This window comes from Macrotis lagotis, chromosome 2 (genome assembly GCF_037893015.1).
Source record: "Macrotis lagotis isolate mMagLag1 chromosome 2, bilby.v1.9.chrom.fasta, whole genome shotgun sequence".
In the NCBI taxonomy this organism is placed as follows: domain Eukaryota; kingdom Metazoa; phylum Chordata; class Mammalia; order Peramelemorphia; family Peramelidae; genus Macrotis; species Macrotis lagotis.
Window position 1 is genome coordinate 118714817 of NC_133659.1, and position 20282 is coordinate 118735098.

The window sequence follows — 20282 nt, forward strand, 5'->3', positions numbered from 1 at the left end:
CCTTAGACACCTGTACTAGCTGTGTTATTCTGGGCAAGTCACTCAAATTCTCTCAGTCACACTTTTTTTTTCTTTTTTCCCCCCATTTATTTATTTGTTTTCTTGCTTATTTATGTCCATTCATATGCATGTGCATATTTTTAAATTACAAATTTCTTTCCACCCTCCCCTCCCACACCCCACACCCCACCTCACTTCAGTGGTGAACAGTCAGTTTAGCATTGTACATACCGATATTGATAAATGTTTACAGAAGTCACACTTCCCTGATCTATAAAATCAGTTTAATAATATTATCTATCAGGGCTGCTAGATGGCACAGTGGATAGAGCATTGGCCCTGGAGTCAGAAGGACCTGAGTTCAAATTCAAATCCAATCTTTATAACGTATTTGTTGTGTGACCCTGGAAAAGTATCTTAACTTTATGACTCCTAAGCAATTATCTAATACAAAATTGCAGAGAAAAAATACTTTGTATTAGTAGACAAATTTCCTCACTAGGCGCTCCCTTGCCAATGAAACCACAGGTCCAAAGCCCCTTCAAAAATCAATATAATTTTGACCAACACATATCCAGTAAACATCCACTATGTACAAAACACTGCCCTAAATTTGGTTGATGTCACAAAGAAAGATAAGATGTATTTGATGATCCAAAAATGCTTATAAATAGGACTTCACATTTTAAAGAAAGACAGATTTCTTGCCCTTCATTTTAAAGAGGGCAGAATATAAACTCAGTGGTTGATTAATCAGTTTTTAAGTAGAATCTTAAGTTCCATGGCATCCAGAAAAACTGGAATACGAATACATTTTTGTTGCAATTATGAACTGATTTAACCATTTTGGAAAGCAATTTGGAACTATGCTCAAATGGCTATAAGACTGTCCATACTCTTTGATTCAGATATACTTCTGCTAGCTCAGTGATCCAAAGAAATTTTAAACAAGGAAAACATCTATTTTCACAAAAAATATTTGTAGTACCTTTTTTAGTAGTGGTTAAGAATTGGAAATCAAGGGGATGCTCATCAATTGAGGAATGACTAAATAAATTGTGGTTTATGATTGTGATGGAATATTATTGTGATAAAAAGCATGATTTCAGAAAAACCTGGTAAAATTTACATGAGCTAATGCAAATTGAAATGATAAGAACCAGAACATTGTATTCAGCAGGAGCAATATCGTACAATGTAGAACTGTGAATGACTACTTTCTCAATACATTGATCCAAGACAATCCCAAAGAACTCATGATGAAGCATGCTATCCACCTCTAAAGAAAGAACTGATGTTTTCTTAGTACACACCAAATACCAAATCATAATCATTCACTTTTTTATGTTTGAGTGTTTTTTTTTACAAAATGAATAATATGGGAATATTTAATATGATTACACATGCATGCCATATCGGATTACTCAGGCAGAGAGGAGGGAGGAGGACACATGATCTGTAATTCAGAACTTTAAAAAAATGCAAAAATTGTTTTAACATGTAATTGGGGAAAATAAAATATTTTTTTAAAAATGTAAATACCATGAAGGCAGGGACAGTCTCACTTTTATAACTGTATCTCCAGTGCATAGTATACTGTAGATATTAAGTGCTTAAAAAATACTTGACTGATTTCCTTATATGAGTTCAATTAAAAAGACAATAGCCAAATAAATATGTTTAAAGGAATGCAGGAAAAAAACAAGGGTCTAAATAAACATTAATATTTTAATAGAACTTAAAAACATAAATTATTCAATTTTTCAATAGCAATTAGCAATAAGACTAAAGATAGTGAATGAATGTCACTTATGGGAGATGAGTTTTATAGGTGACTTACATAGATAGTTATTTTCCATTTCTCAGAATTAATTTCAAATTATACTATTTTGGTATTCCTTGCATATTCAACCAAGAAAAGAAAGTCTACATTTAAATGGAATTAAAGAGTCTGACTTGCCCACAAAAGCTAGGGAATTAGTATTGTAAAGGCTAAAAATCCACCCTGCAGGTTAGCTTTCTTGCCTTAATACATGCTACTGTGACTTCTTTCTTCTCTGTGTTACATACTTAAGTTTGAAGTGAGACAGGTCATATTCTCAGCTGTGACTAAGAATGATTTTGCTTTTGAGGATTGCACACAGATACACGAGGGTAAATTTTCAAAGGTGTATACAAGGTTTAACAGCTGTCATCCAAGTCAATTTAGGAAGCATGGAAAACCATTGTGCAGTGCTTCTCCATTGAAAAATGTCTTTCTTTGACAATTATATTGTTCATCCCTGGCTTTAGGGATTATTTGCTTTGATGAAAGAGAGAAAAATTAAATAATTGTACATATATAATGGAAATAATGGGAAAAGTATGAAATTCCACTTGGGATGAAATTTATTTAGGATGGTTAGAAAAAACATAGATATACCCACAAATCCAAAAGACCAGAACCATATGATGGACCATATCCAATAACTATTATTATCTTACAAAACCTCTAAGTTGAAAGGGGCCTCAGGACCAGATAATCCCATCTCCACTTACATATGAATCTCTTCTATAAGATATCTAAGGAATGGTCATCCAGTCTTTCCCAGGAGATGTTTGAACAGGAATCTTGGTACTAATTAAGTCAATAGATTAATAAATATTAAACACTGCAGTGCTGGGATTTCAAAGAAAGGCAAAAAGATAGCTTCTGCCCTCAAGAAGTTTATTATCTAACTGGGGAAGTATATAGGGGGGTGGTTACTCTAATGGGAGAAAAAACTAGGGGAAAGAGTACTGCACCAGGAATCTGGAAAGACTGATCTTCCTGTGTTCAAATCCAGCCTTAAATATATACTAGTTGTCTGACCCTGGGCAAATCACTTAACCCTATTTGCTTCAGCTCTCTCTCTAAAAATGAATTGGAAAAATGGAAAATCACTTCAGTATCTTTGCCAAGGAAAACCTCAAATGGGGTTCAATTGGATACAACTGAAAAATAAGAACAAAACTTGAATGGAAGGATGTGGAAGATCAGAGGAGTACAGTTAAATGAGAAAAGATACAATAGCTGTTCTTCTGGGAGAAACTCTCCAAAATCTAGTGATGTTCATCTCTGCAATCAGATAGAGGAAGGGTTTGGGGGTACTGAAGAAATATGAATTTCAGAGATGATACGATCTTGCATGATGATTAATTTCTAGAGATTTTGATTAAATCCAGGAGAACAACTTGATGTGAAGTGATGAGGGACACAAAATGATGAGATGGCAATTCTAGGTTCACTCTTTAAATGAACGATTTGGAGGGAGATTCCAGTATCCATCCTTTAGCCTCTCTAATCAGGTCACAGGTGTTGATGTTTCACCTTCATTCTTGAATTATCAAGGAGGTGATGCCATCCATCGCAAGCACATGATTTGAATTTGAGTGAGGGAGTTGCTGTGCTACATCACCAGCCTCACTTTCTCCTTTGGAGTCATCTGGATCCAGTGGTGAGATATTTATTAGGGTAACTGGAGAAGACCCTGGATGCAAGGCTTAAAGGTAAAGTGACTTGCCCAAGATCACACAGCTAGTAATTGTCAGTTGTCTGAGGTTGGCTTCAAACTCCTGTCCTCCTTACTTCAAGACCAGTGCTCTATAATCTGTGCCACCTGTGCCCTGGTACACAGATGTTAGGGGGTACTGAGGAGCTATGAGTTTCATAGTTAATATGATCTTTGAGGGTGATGAGTTTCTGGAGACCATTAAAGGTCCAGGAGAGCAGTAGGGGAAGCAATGAGCTTAATATGGTGTCTGGCACATTATAGAAGTTTAATAAATAATTATTATATGACTATTAAATAACCACACAATTCAGCTGATCAAATGGCAAGATCTTGGGTCTTTTCATCATTTTCTAAATACTCTCTACCTTATCAGTGTCCTACACAAAATATATATGCTCGAAATGAAACCAGTTCTCAAAGTATGGTCTGATCAAGATGGAGAAGATCGGGAGCAACACCTTCCTAGTCCTAAACACTATATATAATTTGACAATTTAAGATTGATTGTATTAGCTTTCTGGGCTTCCAGATCACAGTTTTGACTGATTCACTATGAACTTATAGTCCACTCAATTTCCTAGATGACTCAGATTAAGTGGGTGTTTCTATGAAGAAAAGTGGGAGAAAGAGAAGGGTAAAAATTGCTAGGGACATTGCTGGAGGAGAAGAGTACTGGTGAGGCTCTTCCCCAATTTCATTTACTATGAGACTGCTTAGACTCCATCTGTGGCATCCCCATTGGAAAGAGCTGCCAGGAGGACTGCCCTTCTCTACTCCTTTCCCTTCCTACCTGTTCTAGAGCCTAGACTTTCCAAATCCCATCGAAGGATCTTATTGCTATTGAATCATTTAAGATTTCTACTTATTTTGTTAATTTGAATATTATATTTTTGTAGATAAATATGTGTATATATATAGTTTTTATACTCTTAGTTTTTCTTGAATAAAATTATGAATAGTAACATTTAATCATTCTTTGTAGCTCCTCTTTGTCAGGATTTTTCTTCTTTTTGTTAGTTTGATTTTCCTTTGTGTCTCTATAATCAGATTAGATAAGAGGATTAGTGATATTTTTTCTTTTTACTATTTCCTTCTATTTTTATGATTTCTCTTTTTTGCACTTTTTTGGATTTTCTAATTTCTTGATCTAGATTTGTAAAATTGCATTCTCAATTCTTTCATTCTTTCTTTAAAAAAAATTATCTGTTTACAGTGAGATAATTTTTTTCTAAAAAGTACTTCAGTGGCATCCCAGAGATAGATTTATATATATCTTATCTCATCATTATCAGTTTTTCACATAGTTTTTAACTGTTGACTCATTCATTATATAAGATGCCATTATCACATGTCCATTCAGATCCATATATTTTGTATTCCTGTATTAAAAGGAGATTTATGGGGTGGCCAGAAGGATTTGGACTTCCTCTGATGTGAGAGCTTGCCAAGCACTTTCAGGGCTGCTCATCTACCTTTAATATTCACTTTCACCCACTTCCAAGAAGTTATAACATGCACAGTGGCAATATCAGCCCTGGTAAGACCATCTTGGCAGATAGGTTTAACCAGGTTGAGGCTAAGTGACAGACCTCAAATTTGCCAGTGAGTTAAAGAGATGTTCATTTTCCCTAATAGAATGGGTAGATGGGAATAATTTCTTCCAAAAGCCTTGAAGGTAGTTGAAGCAGGCACAGTGGAGCATTTAGAACTTGGTCAAGCACTGAAGACACCAAGGTCATCCATTGCATTCTGGGTCATTATCACTCATCTTGACTTTTGTCCTTCTACTGAACTTCAATGATTCAGGAAGAAAAATTGATGTTGAGGATTTTTTGTATTTCTGCCTCTCATAAATCCAATTAATGTGCAAGTCATTTGCCTTCTTCAAAAAAAATATGAACAACAATTAAATGAACTTTGGGGAGAATTTGGAAAAGAGTCATATAGGATAGGTGGGTGGATTGTGTTATGCATGATTGGAGGGAATATCTAAATCCATGAAATCAGAGATACATTTGAGATTTGAGTATACTTATGGATTGTGAATTATGGTTAATAGTTTTTATTTAATATTTTTGTGTTTATATTTATTTTAATATTTTATTATTTATTCATATTTTCTCTTTGATGCAGTATATGGTTTATTTTTGTAAAGATACCTTCTGATCTTAGGAAATATCCTTCAATTGAAAAGATATTGTAAACCTTTAATTTTTCATTTCTCTAATGGTATGTTCTATATTTACCCTTTCAAGGGTGAGGAACAGGGAATTTGATAGATTTATTCAACTCTGAGATGAGGACATTAATTGACTACAATCATTTGGTCATTGTCTATGTATTTTTACATTTCCCTGTGACTAAATATTATGCCAATTAGATGCATATATTTTTAATATTTTTTTTGTTTTGTTACTTGTTATATTTTTAGTATAATAGTTTAGCTTTTTATTTTTCAATGTTTATTTTTATTTTTCCTTTGCCTGGTTGATAGCATAATTGTAACTCCTGATTTTTCTTAGGATCACCTGAACCAAGGTTTCATTTTTGTCTTATATGTGTCTATTTTATTTTGAGAGGAATCATATTTCAGTGTATAGAAAGTTGGCCTTTGAGTCAGAAAGATATAGGATCAAGTCTTTCTTTCATCATATAATAGCCATGTAACTCTGAGCAAATCCCTTAATCTCTCAATGCCCCCATTTAACACTCTAAGGTTGTAAGTTGAAGAAAAGGTACAGTCCTGAATTGGTAGGAGATATTTTCTCTTTCAAGTTTCCCTTAACTAATGAAATCACAGGTCCAGTCTCTATCTCCCCTTATTTTTTAAGTGATTCTTACATTCAACAAATTGTTGGATCTTTTTCCTTATTCATTCAGCTATCTTTTTCATTTAATTTGACTCCACATTTAAGACTTAATTTTTAGATTGGTATTTTAATTCATTCATTTATTTCTTTTGGTATTGATTTTTAGCTCCTTTCTATTTTTTATATCAATTCCTTTTCTCTCTTAAACTATTATTTACATGTGTGATGCTTCTTACTCTCACAGTTTTCTGCATCTCATTCCAGACAACTTCTTTGACTTTACTCAAATTACTTCATCTTTCTCTTCAATTTTCTTAATTTCCTTTCCTCCATATCTACCATTTTGTCTCTCTCCTATTCCCATTCAAATAGATGTATGGTTTAAAATCTTCAGTCCTAATATCTCTGTCCTACTTAATATCTTAAGCTTAAAAAGCATTCTTGCGTGATTTCATTTCTAAGAATTTAAGTTATCATCCTTCCTATTTCTATCCTATTTTACTCTGTTATAAATTCTAGTTTTCTATTCATGTCGTTATCTATACATGATCTTTATCCTATGTCCTCCATGATGGGTATTAGTTCTGGATTATTAAAAATATACCCCTTTATAATTTCTATTTCTATAATTGTATATCTATGGTTCTTATCTTCTTTTTCATTAACTTGCTTGTTTATTTATCTGTTGGACTTCTGATAGACTTCACTTTTATAAATCAGTTTGTGCAGGAAGAAATAGAATATGGTCAGAATCACTGCATATCCTCAGTTATGTAACTTAGTTTTACTCTTAACATGACACGATCATTCAACCCTCTTGAGCCCAGTATATCTTACTAGTAGATTTATTTCTCTCCCTAACATCCCAGGTGCCACCATTCCTTAGCAATTCATACATTCCCTCTCTTTGGGGAGGGGTGTGAGATGAATTTATTGGAAGCACAGCTCTTGAACAGTGTGATTGAGATACACATTCATTCTAAACAAAATCCATTATGAAGCCCCTTATCTTTTCTTGCCTCTCACACCCCATTCTATTGGAATAGTTTTTCAAATTTTCATTCCCCATTCTTGCCTAAAACAAGTCACTTCCCTTTCTAATCATTTCCTTTTCCCATAGCTCGACAGCATAGGTACAATATTGAAAAAAAAAACTATATTCCTTTCTCCAACAACCTCAGTCAGTTAAAACAATATATAAATGAAAGATTCAATTATTTTCCAATCTTGTATAAACTACTTTATAAGGATTTTACTTTCTGCTCACAACTCTGAGTCATATTATATTAATTATGTAAAAATACTATGTTTTTTTTTAAAAGGACTATGTCTTTTCTCTTTTTCTCTTTTTGTCGTTTGCTATTAAGTTCCTTGAAAAGACTGTCTGTAAAAGGTGCCTTTACTTTCTCTACTCTCATTCCCTTAATACTGTAAAATCCAGCTTTTGATTTTATTTTAGGTATGTGAATGGTTCAGGATAGAAGGTAGGAACTGAAATCAGGAAGACCTGAATTCATATCCAACATCAAAAATTTATTAGATGTGTCACCCTGGCCAAGTCATTTATTCTCTATTTGTTTATTTACTCTCTATTTTGTTTATTTCAACTATACAATGAAGTTACTTTCAGTACCTTGCAAGGTTGTTGTGAGAATCAAATGAGATAATATTTATAAAGGTCTTACACAAGTCCTGGAATATAGTAAGTCCTAAATAAATTCTTTTTCTTTTTCTTTTCTTTCTTCTAACCTTTATCATTCCCTAGAAATGGTTCCCTCAGATATTACCAATAAGCTCTTTGCTATCAAATTCAATGATCTTTTCTCAGTCCTCATTCTTCTTGATGCAACCCTGTCCCAAAAGCCTTTGACACTGATGATCATACTCTCCTCCTTGATATTATCTTCTTTCTAGGTTTACAAGACCTCTCTCTTCCAGTAATCTTTCTCCCTATCAGATTGTTCCTTTTCTATCCCCTTTGTTGAGTCCTCATCCAGATCATGGTCCCAAAGAGTACTGTCCTGGGCCTTCTTCTCTTCTCTTTTTATCCTATTTCACTTTGGAGCTTGACTCCTGTGGATTTAATTATCCTCTCCATAATGAATATTCTCCAATCTATTAGTGCCTGCCCCAGCTTCTTCTGATCTCCAATTTCACATCTCCAACCATCTTTCAGACATCTTAAACTAAAAAGTCTAGTAGAGATCTTAAAATCAACATTTCCAAAAAGGAACTTCTTGTTCCTCCAAATTTTTACCATTTCCTGTCTTCACCATTACTGTTGAGGGTGGATACCATCCTTCTAATTTCTCGGGTTCCCAACCTAGGAGTTAGTCTTGATTCTTCACTATTTTTCACTCTCTACATCCAAGCTGCAGTCAAGGTCTGTCAGTTTCACTTTTGCAGCATCACTTGATGTCGCTCTCTTCTCAGACACTAATACCATTCTGGGATGGACCCCCCATGCCCCACACCTTGTTTATTAAAATACTCTCTGGTAGATCTATTTAACTTGAGTCTCTATACCCCACCCCCCAAACCACTAATAATTTCCTAAAATTGAGGTCTGATATTTTGCCCTTCTATTCAATAAATTCAAATGACTTTTATCTCCACAGATGCTAGGAAATTGTTCTACTTCCTTTCAGTTGGCAGATCTCCCTTTCCTTTAGGATGATGTGGACAAAGTGTAGTGTGGATTCATTTTTGGAAATGGATTAGATTAGCTGGCAACTAAAATTAGTTCTAATGCTAAAATATCTAAAACTCTGTGATTCATTAGGATATGCCAGCCTTCTTTCATCTATTTATAAATTTTACATTCTAAGATCTGATAATTTTCAGACTAGTACTAGATCCAGGTGTTTTCCTCTAGCATACAGTTTCTTTACACTATGTAAAGTTAGCAAAAATAATTTCTAGTCTACTATAAAAAAAGAAATCAATTTCACTAGAACAAGCTAAAAATTTTAGAACAAATGATATTTCTTTTCCCCAAATTTAGGATGTAACCATAGAAGACAGATACCTCCTGATGTGAAGAGCTAATCTGATAAGGTTCACAGTGCTTCTAAAATAATATTTTAAGTTTATTATAAGATCATTAACCCTGACAGATCAACATTTTGCTCACTTAAGTTTCTAAAATACTTAAAGTGATCCAATGCATTAGAAGTGATCCAAGACCTTAAGATGTACTTTTCCTCTATATTTTCCTTACCTTACCCAAAGCTACATTGCCATTTTGTGGTAGAAGCAGAAATCTGCAGTCTTTTCCTACATTGATCTACCATTCATTATGCCTTTTTTTCCCCTTTGAAAATTTTCAATAGTGATAGAGAAGGAATTGCTGACAAAAATGGCAATGGATTAATACTATTTCCAGTAATTTCTTTTTTTTTCACAAGGCAATGGAGTTTTAAGTGACTTGCCCAAGGCCACACAGCTAAGTAATTATTAAGTGTCTGAGGTGGGGTTTGAACTCAGGTACTCCTGACTCTAGGACTGGTGCTCTATTCACTGCACCACCTAGTTGCCTCTATTTCCAGTCATTTCACTAAAATTAACATATACCCATACCCTTGAATAATATTCTCATCCATGTTATAACTTTTCCAATGAAGTTGGGGTCACTTTACATTTTCCTGTAGAAGTTTAGTTTCATATCTGTTCACACCCCTTTCTAAAACATTTAAATATTTTTTGCTAACTCTGGTTTTTCCCCGATATTTGGAAACTACTTTCCCCCCACCATTATAATTGTAGTCACAGAATCAAAGAAGCTTGGAGTTGGCAAAGATCTCAGGGATCAATGCATGATCAAGCAACCTTTCCACAAAATTTTTCTCAAATCTTTGCTCAAAGGAAGTAAGAGGGAATTCACTTCCATAGGTAACCTGTTTCACTGATAGTCCCTCAAATACTTAAATGAAAGTTATCAAGTCCCTTGAAATGTTTTTATAGGCCCAATAGCCTTTCATAGTCATATCCCTTTTATATAAATACATTTCAGCATCATGTTTTTGAACTGAAAGAAAATAAAATTTTAAGTTCATAAGTAATGAGCAAAAATCTCATCAAGATATTTTACCAATTACGTTTTGGAAAATCAGTCAATTAGTCCTGGTGATGATAACAGCTTATTAAAATGCTTGTGACCTAAAGTCTATCCAGATAGTTGGATTCATGCAATAACATCAAATGCATCCTGACATTTTTTGAAATTCTTACTTATTTTTAAGTAGTAGAAAAAAAAGATTTAATTTGATATTAAAATTTCAAATTTCTCTATCAAGGAAAAATTGGAATTCCTCTATTAATATTCCTGATTAGGTATCTTCATGGAATCTTGAAGTAAGAAAGAGGATTTGTTATTGTTTAACATTAAATCTGATTTTATAGTTATTAAAAAGATTTAAATAATTCTTCCAAATTGTAAAAAAAAAGAGTTGACAAGGTAATAATGTAGTTCAGTGATCACTGGGAATAATCAGAGAAAAATGAGACTAGTTAAATAGAGTTGGCCTGATCCACATATACATAGTAAAGAAAAGCCAAGAACCTCAAAACTTTACATCAACTTTTTTCAAACAATAAAGGCAAACTCTTTGTTCCTCAGTTGACCTTTGGTGCCACACTTCAGCCTGCAGGTGAATTATTAACTCCCAAATAAAAGGAGATTTATAATGGCAATTGTGTTCTAACCTTCATTTAGAAGAACCTAAACTGCATTGCTATCATAAAGACTTCTAAAAAAGTTGGTAGGCAAAATTATCATTTATGTCATTTGGTACCTGGAGGCAAAATTTAAAACAATTATTTGTGAATACTAGAAAGACATGATCCCTCAGCCTTCTCATCAATAATACAGCTCCAAATTGATGTGAAATGAAAGGACCTTCTAGGGTTCCCAATTAAAGGCAATAAATGATATGATCTGCCTTCTCTTTCTCCTTTTCCCTGAACACAGAGCTTAGAAATCATACATTTTAGTCTTCTGGCAGTTATGTATTAAAATGTCCCCCTTGTTTATACAAACTGATATTCATTTCCCAGTTTATCCCTTTATAGAGAATAAATAAGTGAAATTCATATGCAACCCAGAGCCCACTGGAGCTGTCAGCTGTAGTGTTTGTCATATTTCAATCAAAGCCCAAGCCAGCCAGCCATCTCTATACTGCATAGTCCCCACATACTCAAGGACCAGAATTAATGAATTAGCTATTGATTAAATTCCACTCTAGCAAATCCACCATGGCAAATAAATGAACTACCCAGGTCACGTGTAGGCCATGGCCAGACATGTCCGGGCAATCGATCCGTAGTTAGTATTCATTTGGGATATAAGAACAGCTGATGATAATATGACAAGTAGGGAGGAGGTGATATAGAAAGGTAACTGGGTCTGAATAAAGGGATGATAAGCTGAAAGGATACTTTTTTAATATTCATTATGCTTTGACATTTTTCTTGTTTGTATATAGCAGAAATATAACTAGTTTTTTTATTTTTTGCTTTGTTTTGTCTTTTTTGCTAAAACTAACAAAAAATAAAATGTAAATCAAAGATGAGAAACAGAATTGAGTTATTATTAAACAAACTTGATTACAGCTATAGATGTGGTTCCCAAAATAGCCAGCTGAGTATTACTCAACAATTATATTTTACCAAAATTAAAATGGAATCTAAGAAGACAATAGCATATAATGGGAGTAGGGTAAATTTAGAGTTTGTATTCTGATCCTATCACTTCTTGTGTAATTTTGGTTATATCACTTTATTCTTTTGGCCCTTAGTTTCCTCTTTTGCACAATGAAGAGATTTAGCTAGATTAATAATAATTATTATTATTATCACTTATATAGCACCTACTATGTGCTAAGGACAGCTCAGTGGTACAGTGGTTAAAGCATTGACCCAGAAGTCAGAAGGATCTGAGTTCAAATATAACCTCATGTGACATAACATGTGACACTTTCTAGCTGTGTGACTTTGGGCAAGTCACTTAACCCTGACTGCCTAGCATCCAGGAACATCTCCAGTCATCCTGATTCATATCTGATTTTTGGACCCAGATGACTCTGGAGGACAAAGTGATACCAGTGACTTAGAGCATCATCCCCTCACTCAAATCTAGTTCATGTGCAAGTCAAGGTATCACCTTCCTGATGCATGGTCTTCTTTGAGAATGAAAGACAAATAGCAACTATGTTCTAGTTACTGTGCAAAATATGTTAGAAATATTGATTCATTACTCAAAGCAACCCCAAGCATTATCACCCCCATTATACAGATGGGGAAACTGAGGAAAATAGAAGTTAAATGATTTGCCTAGTGCAGTAAGTGTCTGAGGTTGAGTGTGAACTCAGATCTTTTTGATTCCAGGCCTCAGTACTCTAGCTACTGTAACACCAGATTACCTCTAAGGCCCCCTCTAGCTTAAATCTATAAGTTTTTGATTTTATAAGAATGAACCATAAAAAAGAAATCAAGCCGAGGGATATGGAAGTAAATTCAATTAATTGGCATTTTCCTGAAGGTTTTCACACTTGATTTTATTTGTTGTTAAAATCAAAAGAGACCCCACTCCCACCCCAACAGAAGCATAGCTAACAAGTACACACTGCCAGAAGTGTAATGAAATTACACCAACAATAACATGCACACAGGAGGCTAACTGCTTTAGTGTTTGGTGTAATTTGGATAAATGGCTTGGCAGCCTCTACTTGCTAGTTATAGTCAAGCCTCTGGAAAGCATAGTTTCACACTCATAGATCTTTTGAAGTAAAAGAAGTCATTGCATGCCAATATCTGGCTGTGGCTCCCTTTTGCCAGTCTTATTCTGATTTTGCTACTGAAAAAATTGCCAATAGCTCCAGGAGAAAGGCAAATACTTATGCATTTGTATACACATAAACATCTCTCTCTCTCTCTCTCTCTCTCTCTCTATATATATATATATATATATATATATATATGCATGTGTGTATGTGTGTACATATCAGAGACAGAGAGAGAGAGAGAGAGAGAGAGAGAGAGAGAGAGAGAGAGAGAGAAAGAGAGAGAGAGAGAAAGTTTTTAGGAGGCCAGGTTTTTTAGAGATAGTTTAAAGAATCACAGAAACAGAGATGCACTGAATATTAGAGCTAAAAGAAGATCATAAATCATTTACTCCAATCCTTTCTCTTCATAAATGGCATAACTAAAGTCTGGAGAATATAAATGATTTGCTCAAGGTAAAAAGACCTGGATGAAACTAAAACTTGGTTCTTTCTGATTCTCTCTTTATTGCTGTGACATGGAAGTCCATTATTACTGTTCACAGGAATGTGCCTTTCATGTCCCTGCCAGTCTCTATTTAACATTCTAAATTAATAATAATTATTCTTGTAAAATATTATGGTATTTTAAAAATAAAGTTCCCAACTTCAATAAATCTGCATTCTTAAAGGAACATTAAAGGTTGATTCTTCTAAATATCACCAATAAAATCAAATGCTTTGAAACTGAATTCCATATTCTTTTGTAGGGGAGGGAAGTGAAACAAGGTAGTGAAGTAGATAGCACAGTGGCTATTACGTCAGGAGACTTGAGTTCAAATTTGACTTTAGACACTTACTAGTTATGTAGTCCTGGTCAAATTTCTTATGTTCTGTTTGTCTCAGTTTCCTCACTTGCAAAATGGGGATAATAAAAGTACCTATTTTGCAAGAATGCTGTTGAGGATCAACTGAGCTAATATTTATAATGTACTTTACAAACATTGAAGTGATATATAAATGTTAGCTTTTATTTTGCATTGTGAAGTCAATGGAATAAAAAAAATCTTAATTTTCCTTCATATCCCACATAACTAGCTATAAGTCATTTATAAGAAAAATTGTCCTGGATAGGAAATGGAAAATTAAGAGCTTTAGTCAACTCTTTGTGTCTTCTACTGGACTATTTGTATTGTGGCTTAATCATAGGTAGTAAAAGAAATGTTGCAAGTTACTAATCAGTTGTACTACAAATTAGGTTGAGATTATTTGGCTGTTTGAGGACAAGGAACAAAGGCAATGGATGGCAGATACCTCCACTGTTGTATTATGGTGGGGTGGATGGGGTGAGTCTTACTGGATAGATTGATGGAGTCATTAATTTGGATCTTGTATTGCCTTATAGGATGTTTGTGCATTTTCACATAATCAATCCTCCCATATTGTTTAGTTCTATCTCTATCCTACGGTCACACTACTGACTTCTTATATTAAGATTCTCAGTCAGAGATTTGAGAGATTCACATATGGCCTAGAATCCAGGTTACATAATCTATGCAGGATCTCTTAATTATTTCAGGACATTAATCCTACCTCCTTTATAAGATGTATTGTCAATCAATAAATCAGTAAATGTTTACTAATCATTTGGCTTATCCTCAACACTGGGCAAGACAGCATTGAAGACATGACTCTTGAATTCAAGAAGCTTACACTCAGTTTATCTCGGCTCTTTTCAGTGGTAGCAAATATTATTCTTCTTGACCAGGAAATCAAGAATCAACTAAGGAAAAGAGACCTCAAAATTTCAGACTGGGGAGTTCTTTGAAGAAATTTATTGTTCTATGAAGGAATTTCTTGTTCAACCGTACCAAACGTATGCTTCATGACAGAAAATGACTGATTCAGGTTATAAATCAAGGAAGAATAATATTAGGAAAAGTCTAGCCTGCCTTTCAGTGTGATTCAGTATGATGGGTTGAAGCGATCACGCTTCCATTTGGTCTGTGTAGAACTGGTTAAAGTTCATATTTTGAATGTTAAAGATATGCTAATCAAAATCCACATAATTATGTTTCAAAAATTCTAGGAATCATGAGATATTGAGACCAAAAGTGAAATGCTAAAGACACTGGTAGCATTGCTGTAGGTAATTCAAATACAGAGATTTTCTTCTGTAATTTAAAATTCAATTAACGTTTATTAGGCATCTACCATGTGAGGTCATTTCACTTAGTAGTAGGGATATGAAGATGAAAAGCAGCATAGTTCCTCTCCTTAAAGAATAGAGTGGGGGGGGGGTGGAGCCAAGATGTTAACATTAGAATAGGCTTTCTAAGGATCCCTCTTCAAGATATTTCAAAAACCTTAAAATTACGACTCTAGAGGGGGCAGAGCCAAAATGGAGGTATGAAGGCAGCATTTCCTGGAAACTCTCCCCCCCCCCCAACTCCAAAAACTGAAAAATTATGACTTTAGCCAAAATTTAGAGGGGCAGAAGTCACAGAAAGACTGAGTGATACATTTTCTCAGTTCAAGATAACTTAGAAGTTCAGTGGGAAAAGTGTGTTTCACCAGGACTGGGAGTTGGAAAAAAGCCCTGGCTGTAGTGAAGCCTGATGCAGCCCAGCCCAGGGATCACTGGAAACAGCTTGAAGGGGCTGTGAGAGAATTCTGCTACACCAAAATGAGTGTGGAGTGAGGAGCACGGCCCATAGAACCTGCAGTTTGAATCAGGGGAAACCAGCCTGCTCCTCCAGAGCACAGCCCACAGATGGTAAAGGGGTCAGGGGAGACTGCAGAAATCTCTCTACTCTCCCTGGGGCAGGACTCTGTTGTTTTCCTGCACTCAGATCCAGGTTGCAGTTTGGCCTTCTATACTAAGATATCAGGGATCCTCCTCACAGCTCCAGAGCAGAGGTGAGTGCCTGTGGTCATCTACATATCAAAGCACAGGCAAGAGAACATAAGACCTTAGAGGAATAAAGGTCCTAGTAGGGTGTCCTCCCCAAAACCCAAAGCCTTGGAAGTGTAATTTAGTCTTGGGCTGAGGAAATGAGTAAACAATAGACAAAGAAGAATCTGACCATAGAAAATCACTTTCATGGAAGATCAAAACACATACTCAGATAACAATAAAATAGAAACTTCTATATCAAAAACCTCTAAGAGAAACAGAAAAATGGGCTCAGCTCAATAAAAGACTTTGAAAAGTAATCAAGGGAGGTGGAGGGAAAATTGGGAGGAGAAATGAGAACAATGCAGAAAAATCATGAAAACCACAGCAGCTCGGTGAAAGATATACAAAAAAATCCTGAAGAAAATAATATGTTAAAAATCAGTTTAGGTCAAATGGAAAAAACAAAACAAAAGGCAAATGAGGAGGAGAATGCCTTAAAAAGCAGGGCCAGTGCTCTGTCCACTGCACCACTTGGCTGCCCCACAGCACACTTTTGAAGAGGATCAGAGTGAAAGGAGGGAGAAAATATATTAAATGGTAGTGGGGAGGAATGGATGGAGAGAATTACAATCAACAACAGCAATTATGGAAAAATATGGAAATTAACTTCTCTGATGGACTTTTGATAAAGAATGCCATCCATCCCAGAAACAAAGCTGATGGCATCTGAACACAGCCTGAAGCACATTTTTTTTCTCTCTTTCACTTTATTTCTCTTGAGGGTTTTTTTATTTTTGTGGGGTGAGGGGGATTGTGTTTACTCTTACAACTATTTTAGTAATGTGTAAAAATGTGTAAAAAAGACTATTTTAGTAATGTGTAAATAAATAAAAATGTAAATTAAAGAATAGAGTGGGCTGATGCAGTCCCATTGACCTGCTGGTGGCTGCTGCTATCAGTCTAGTTGCTGTGTCCTCACAACTGTCCTTAATCTCTCTGCTTGCTTCTTTTGTAGGGAACTAAAATGAGCTCCCTATGAAAAAGAGCCATTGTTACCACTCCATTTCCTTGTTATTTTAATAATACAATAATACAAATAATACAAAATAATACAAATATAAATTTCCTTTGTCCCTAAATTCTTCTGGGTCAGAGTTGATCTTTTAAGTGAATTCCTTCACATTTGCTTGAACCCCTGAAACCTTTAGCTGAAAACAGTTTCTGGCAATACTAGAACACTTCCAGTTCTGATCCTATAGGAATTAATGTATAAGAAATGGCGTACAAGAAACTGGGCTTTTTTCCCTCTCAAAAGCAAAATGACTATAAAAATTTCCTTAAAATAATTTTCCCCTCATCATCATCATCATCATCATCATCATCAAAAATAAAAAGAATAGAGTGGATGGATATTTTGCTCTACAGAAGGATTCAACATAGAATTCCTTCAAAAAGGAAACTAAAAGCATAATATTTATACTTGAAAGGGGCAAATCCCTCACTTTACAGGTGAAGAAAGTAAAATATAGAAAGATTAAGTGACTTGTCCAATGTCACATAGCTAATAAATAGTATAGCCAGTGTTTGAATCCACAGCAATTGGGAATTTGTTTCCTAGATTAATGAGTTGGTTTGCAGATCATGTACTCCTTGAGAAAAAAAGGGAGAGGGAGAATGGTCACTTTTAAAAAATAGTTTTAAATGGTCAGATTTAAAAAAAAATCAATCCCCTACAATTAGCAAGAGCAATTAGAGGAGAAGGAAATAATATGACATCATAGAGGAATGTAAAGAGTACTTAAATGAACTGATTTTGAATCTTGTTTACATAACTCACTACTTGCTATTCTTGAGTAAATCACTTAGACTTCTCATATATAAAATGGAGACCATCATACTAATGCCACTGACCTCAATGGGTTATTTGGAGAATAAAATGAGAATGTGGAGAATGAATGATAATGTTTAGTACAACTGTACTTTGAAGCTGGGTGGTACAGTGGCTAGAGCTCCTTGCCTGGAATCGGGAAGACCCATAGTTTCAGACATTTACTAGATGTGACCCTTGGCAAGTCACTTAATCCTATTTGTTTCAATGTCTGCATCTGTATAATGATCAGCAGAATGAAATGGCAAACTACTCCAATAAAATTATTTATCAATAAATTAAAGAAAATAAAAGAAAGAAAATTCCAAATGGAGTCATAAAGAATCAGATGTGACAGGAAAAATGACCAAACAACAGCATATTATGCTAGTGTGAAATTTTGCTACTGTTGGTTGTGGACAATAAGGTAAATCTGATTTGCATCCAATTTTATGTCTAAATGGCATGTTCCTACATTTGATTTATTGTATGTGTGCCCCCTTAATGGGTTATATGGGGGCCAATAGAATGTTAATAGAATAATTTCCCATTATAGGATAATATTATTAACCTGAATTCTGTCAATTAAAAAGTTAAACAAGGGGCAGCTAGGTGGCACAGTGGATAGAACACTGGCCCTGGAGTGGGGAGTACCTGAGTTCAAATTCGGCTTCAGACACTTAATAATTACCTAGCTATGTGGCCTTGGGCAAGCCACTTAACCCCATTGCCTTGCAAAAACCTAAAAAAAAGTTAAACAGTACCTTGAACTGATTACATGTATTTTGGGTGCTCCTATCTCACATGGTATATCTTCTACAGTGGTGATTTGTGTTCCTTTGCTCTTCACACAAGCATATTTGGTACAGACTTCAACCTGTAAGAATTATTTAAATGATTACATCCAACATTATTTCAGTGCTGCAGACATGTAGGGAATTAATTCTGTCTTTATTCCATAAGTATTTTATAATGATATACATTCTCTGGGTGCTTGGTAAGTAATAGTTTTTGATGGCAATCTTCTTTAGTGAGGTGAGCCCACATAAGAGGTCAGAACTGGGACCATTACAATTTTCTCAGTCCTAAACCTGGTGCTGTTTAGTCACTGGATTGCTCCCACTCAAAGAAAAATAGACATTAATCTACTCTGAGCAGAGCAGACTCAAAAAACGAAAGACGCCTAGGCAACATTTTGCGAACATAATAGGTTATCACTACATACCATTCTCTAGATCTATAACCAAAGTAGGGTAATGATGATATCTTCCATAAGATTTGACATTTTACAATAAATAGCTTCAATGCTAATGTGGACTAGAAGAAAAATGAAGCCTTGAGAGGTTTCCCACTATGGCTCAGTTATTTTATATCCATTTGTTCCAGCTGCAATTGTATTTTTACTCTAATAACAGAAGAAAATCATCATTCACCCCCTTAATTCTATGACTTAATCTGAATAAAAACTAAGGAGGATGGAATAACTGATAATTGAAAATGGAGTCCATCATGCACCAGAGAAGGAATCAAAGAGACAGAGAGACAGAGAGGCAGAGAGGCAGAGAGGCAGAGAGGCAGAGAGAGAGAGAGAGAGAGAGAGAGAGAGAGAGAGAGAGAGAGAGAGAGAGAGAGAGAGAGAGAGAGAGAGGCTATATGACTGCCTGTGAAAGATTTAAAAAAAGACAGATTTAGATTTAGAAAGGATAAAGACAGGCAGAATACTTCTTCCACTTCTTTCATACTTCTTACTAACTAAACTACTGAAGCAGGAAGAGACTAGAGGAGACCAATGAGTCCTGGAAAAATCTGACCATTAATACTGATGATCAGTCCTAAATGAAATAGGTCTCTATTTTTGTTGCTATTTGAGAAAATCCAAATGTTTCTTCTATTTGCTTTTCAAAGTTTTCATATTTATAGGAAAATTTTGTGCTTCAACAGAGACTGGGATAGACAAATCTGCTATGGTTATCTTGAATGTTTATTTATGTCTTGTGGCAACCCAAGGCTACTTTTCAACACAAGTAAACTCTATCAAATTAGTCTGATTAGATAGGTCTAAGAGAATTAAACTTAACCTAAAAAACAAAATTGAAATATATATTAATTTCAATAGAATTAAATACTAGAAGACCTAGTTAGTATGAGTAAAGACGTAGACTATGTTACATATAATGAGGTAATTTACAGCTTCATCTAAATATTAATGTCACCTACAGGTGACTGTTTCCTACAAAAGTCAGTATTTGAACTAAGGGAGAATGTATGAAAATCTCTTTCATTTATAATAAAGCAAAGGAAAGACTCAAAGAGCACTAATTGTTCTATTGATATATCATGTTCCATATGCAGGTTAAAAATCCCTGTTTTTTTTTAAAAAAATAGATATAAAACAATTCATATTTGCAAATGAGG

At 34.7% G+C, this 20282-nt stretch overlaps 1 protein-coding gene across 1 annotated transcript in view; it reads right to left on the reverse strand.

The window, feature by feature from the left end:
- USH2A (usherin) overlaps positions 1-20282 on the reverse strand; it is a 1130853-nt gene that overhangs the window by 266099 nt on the left and 844472 nt on the right. Inside the window, exon 46 of the mRNA XM_074222669.1 lies at positions 18632-18744. Coding sequence (XP_074078770.1) covers positions 18632-18744 — 113 coding nt within the window. The remainder of the gene's footprint in view (positions 1-18631; positions 18745-20282) is intronic.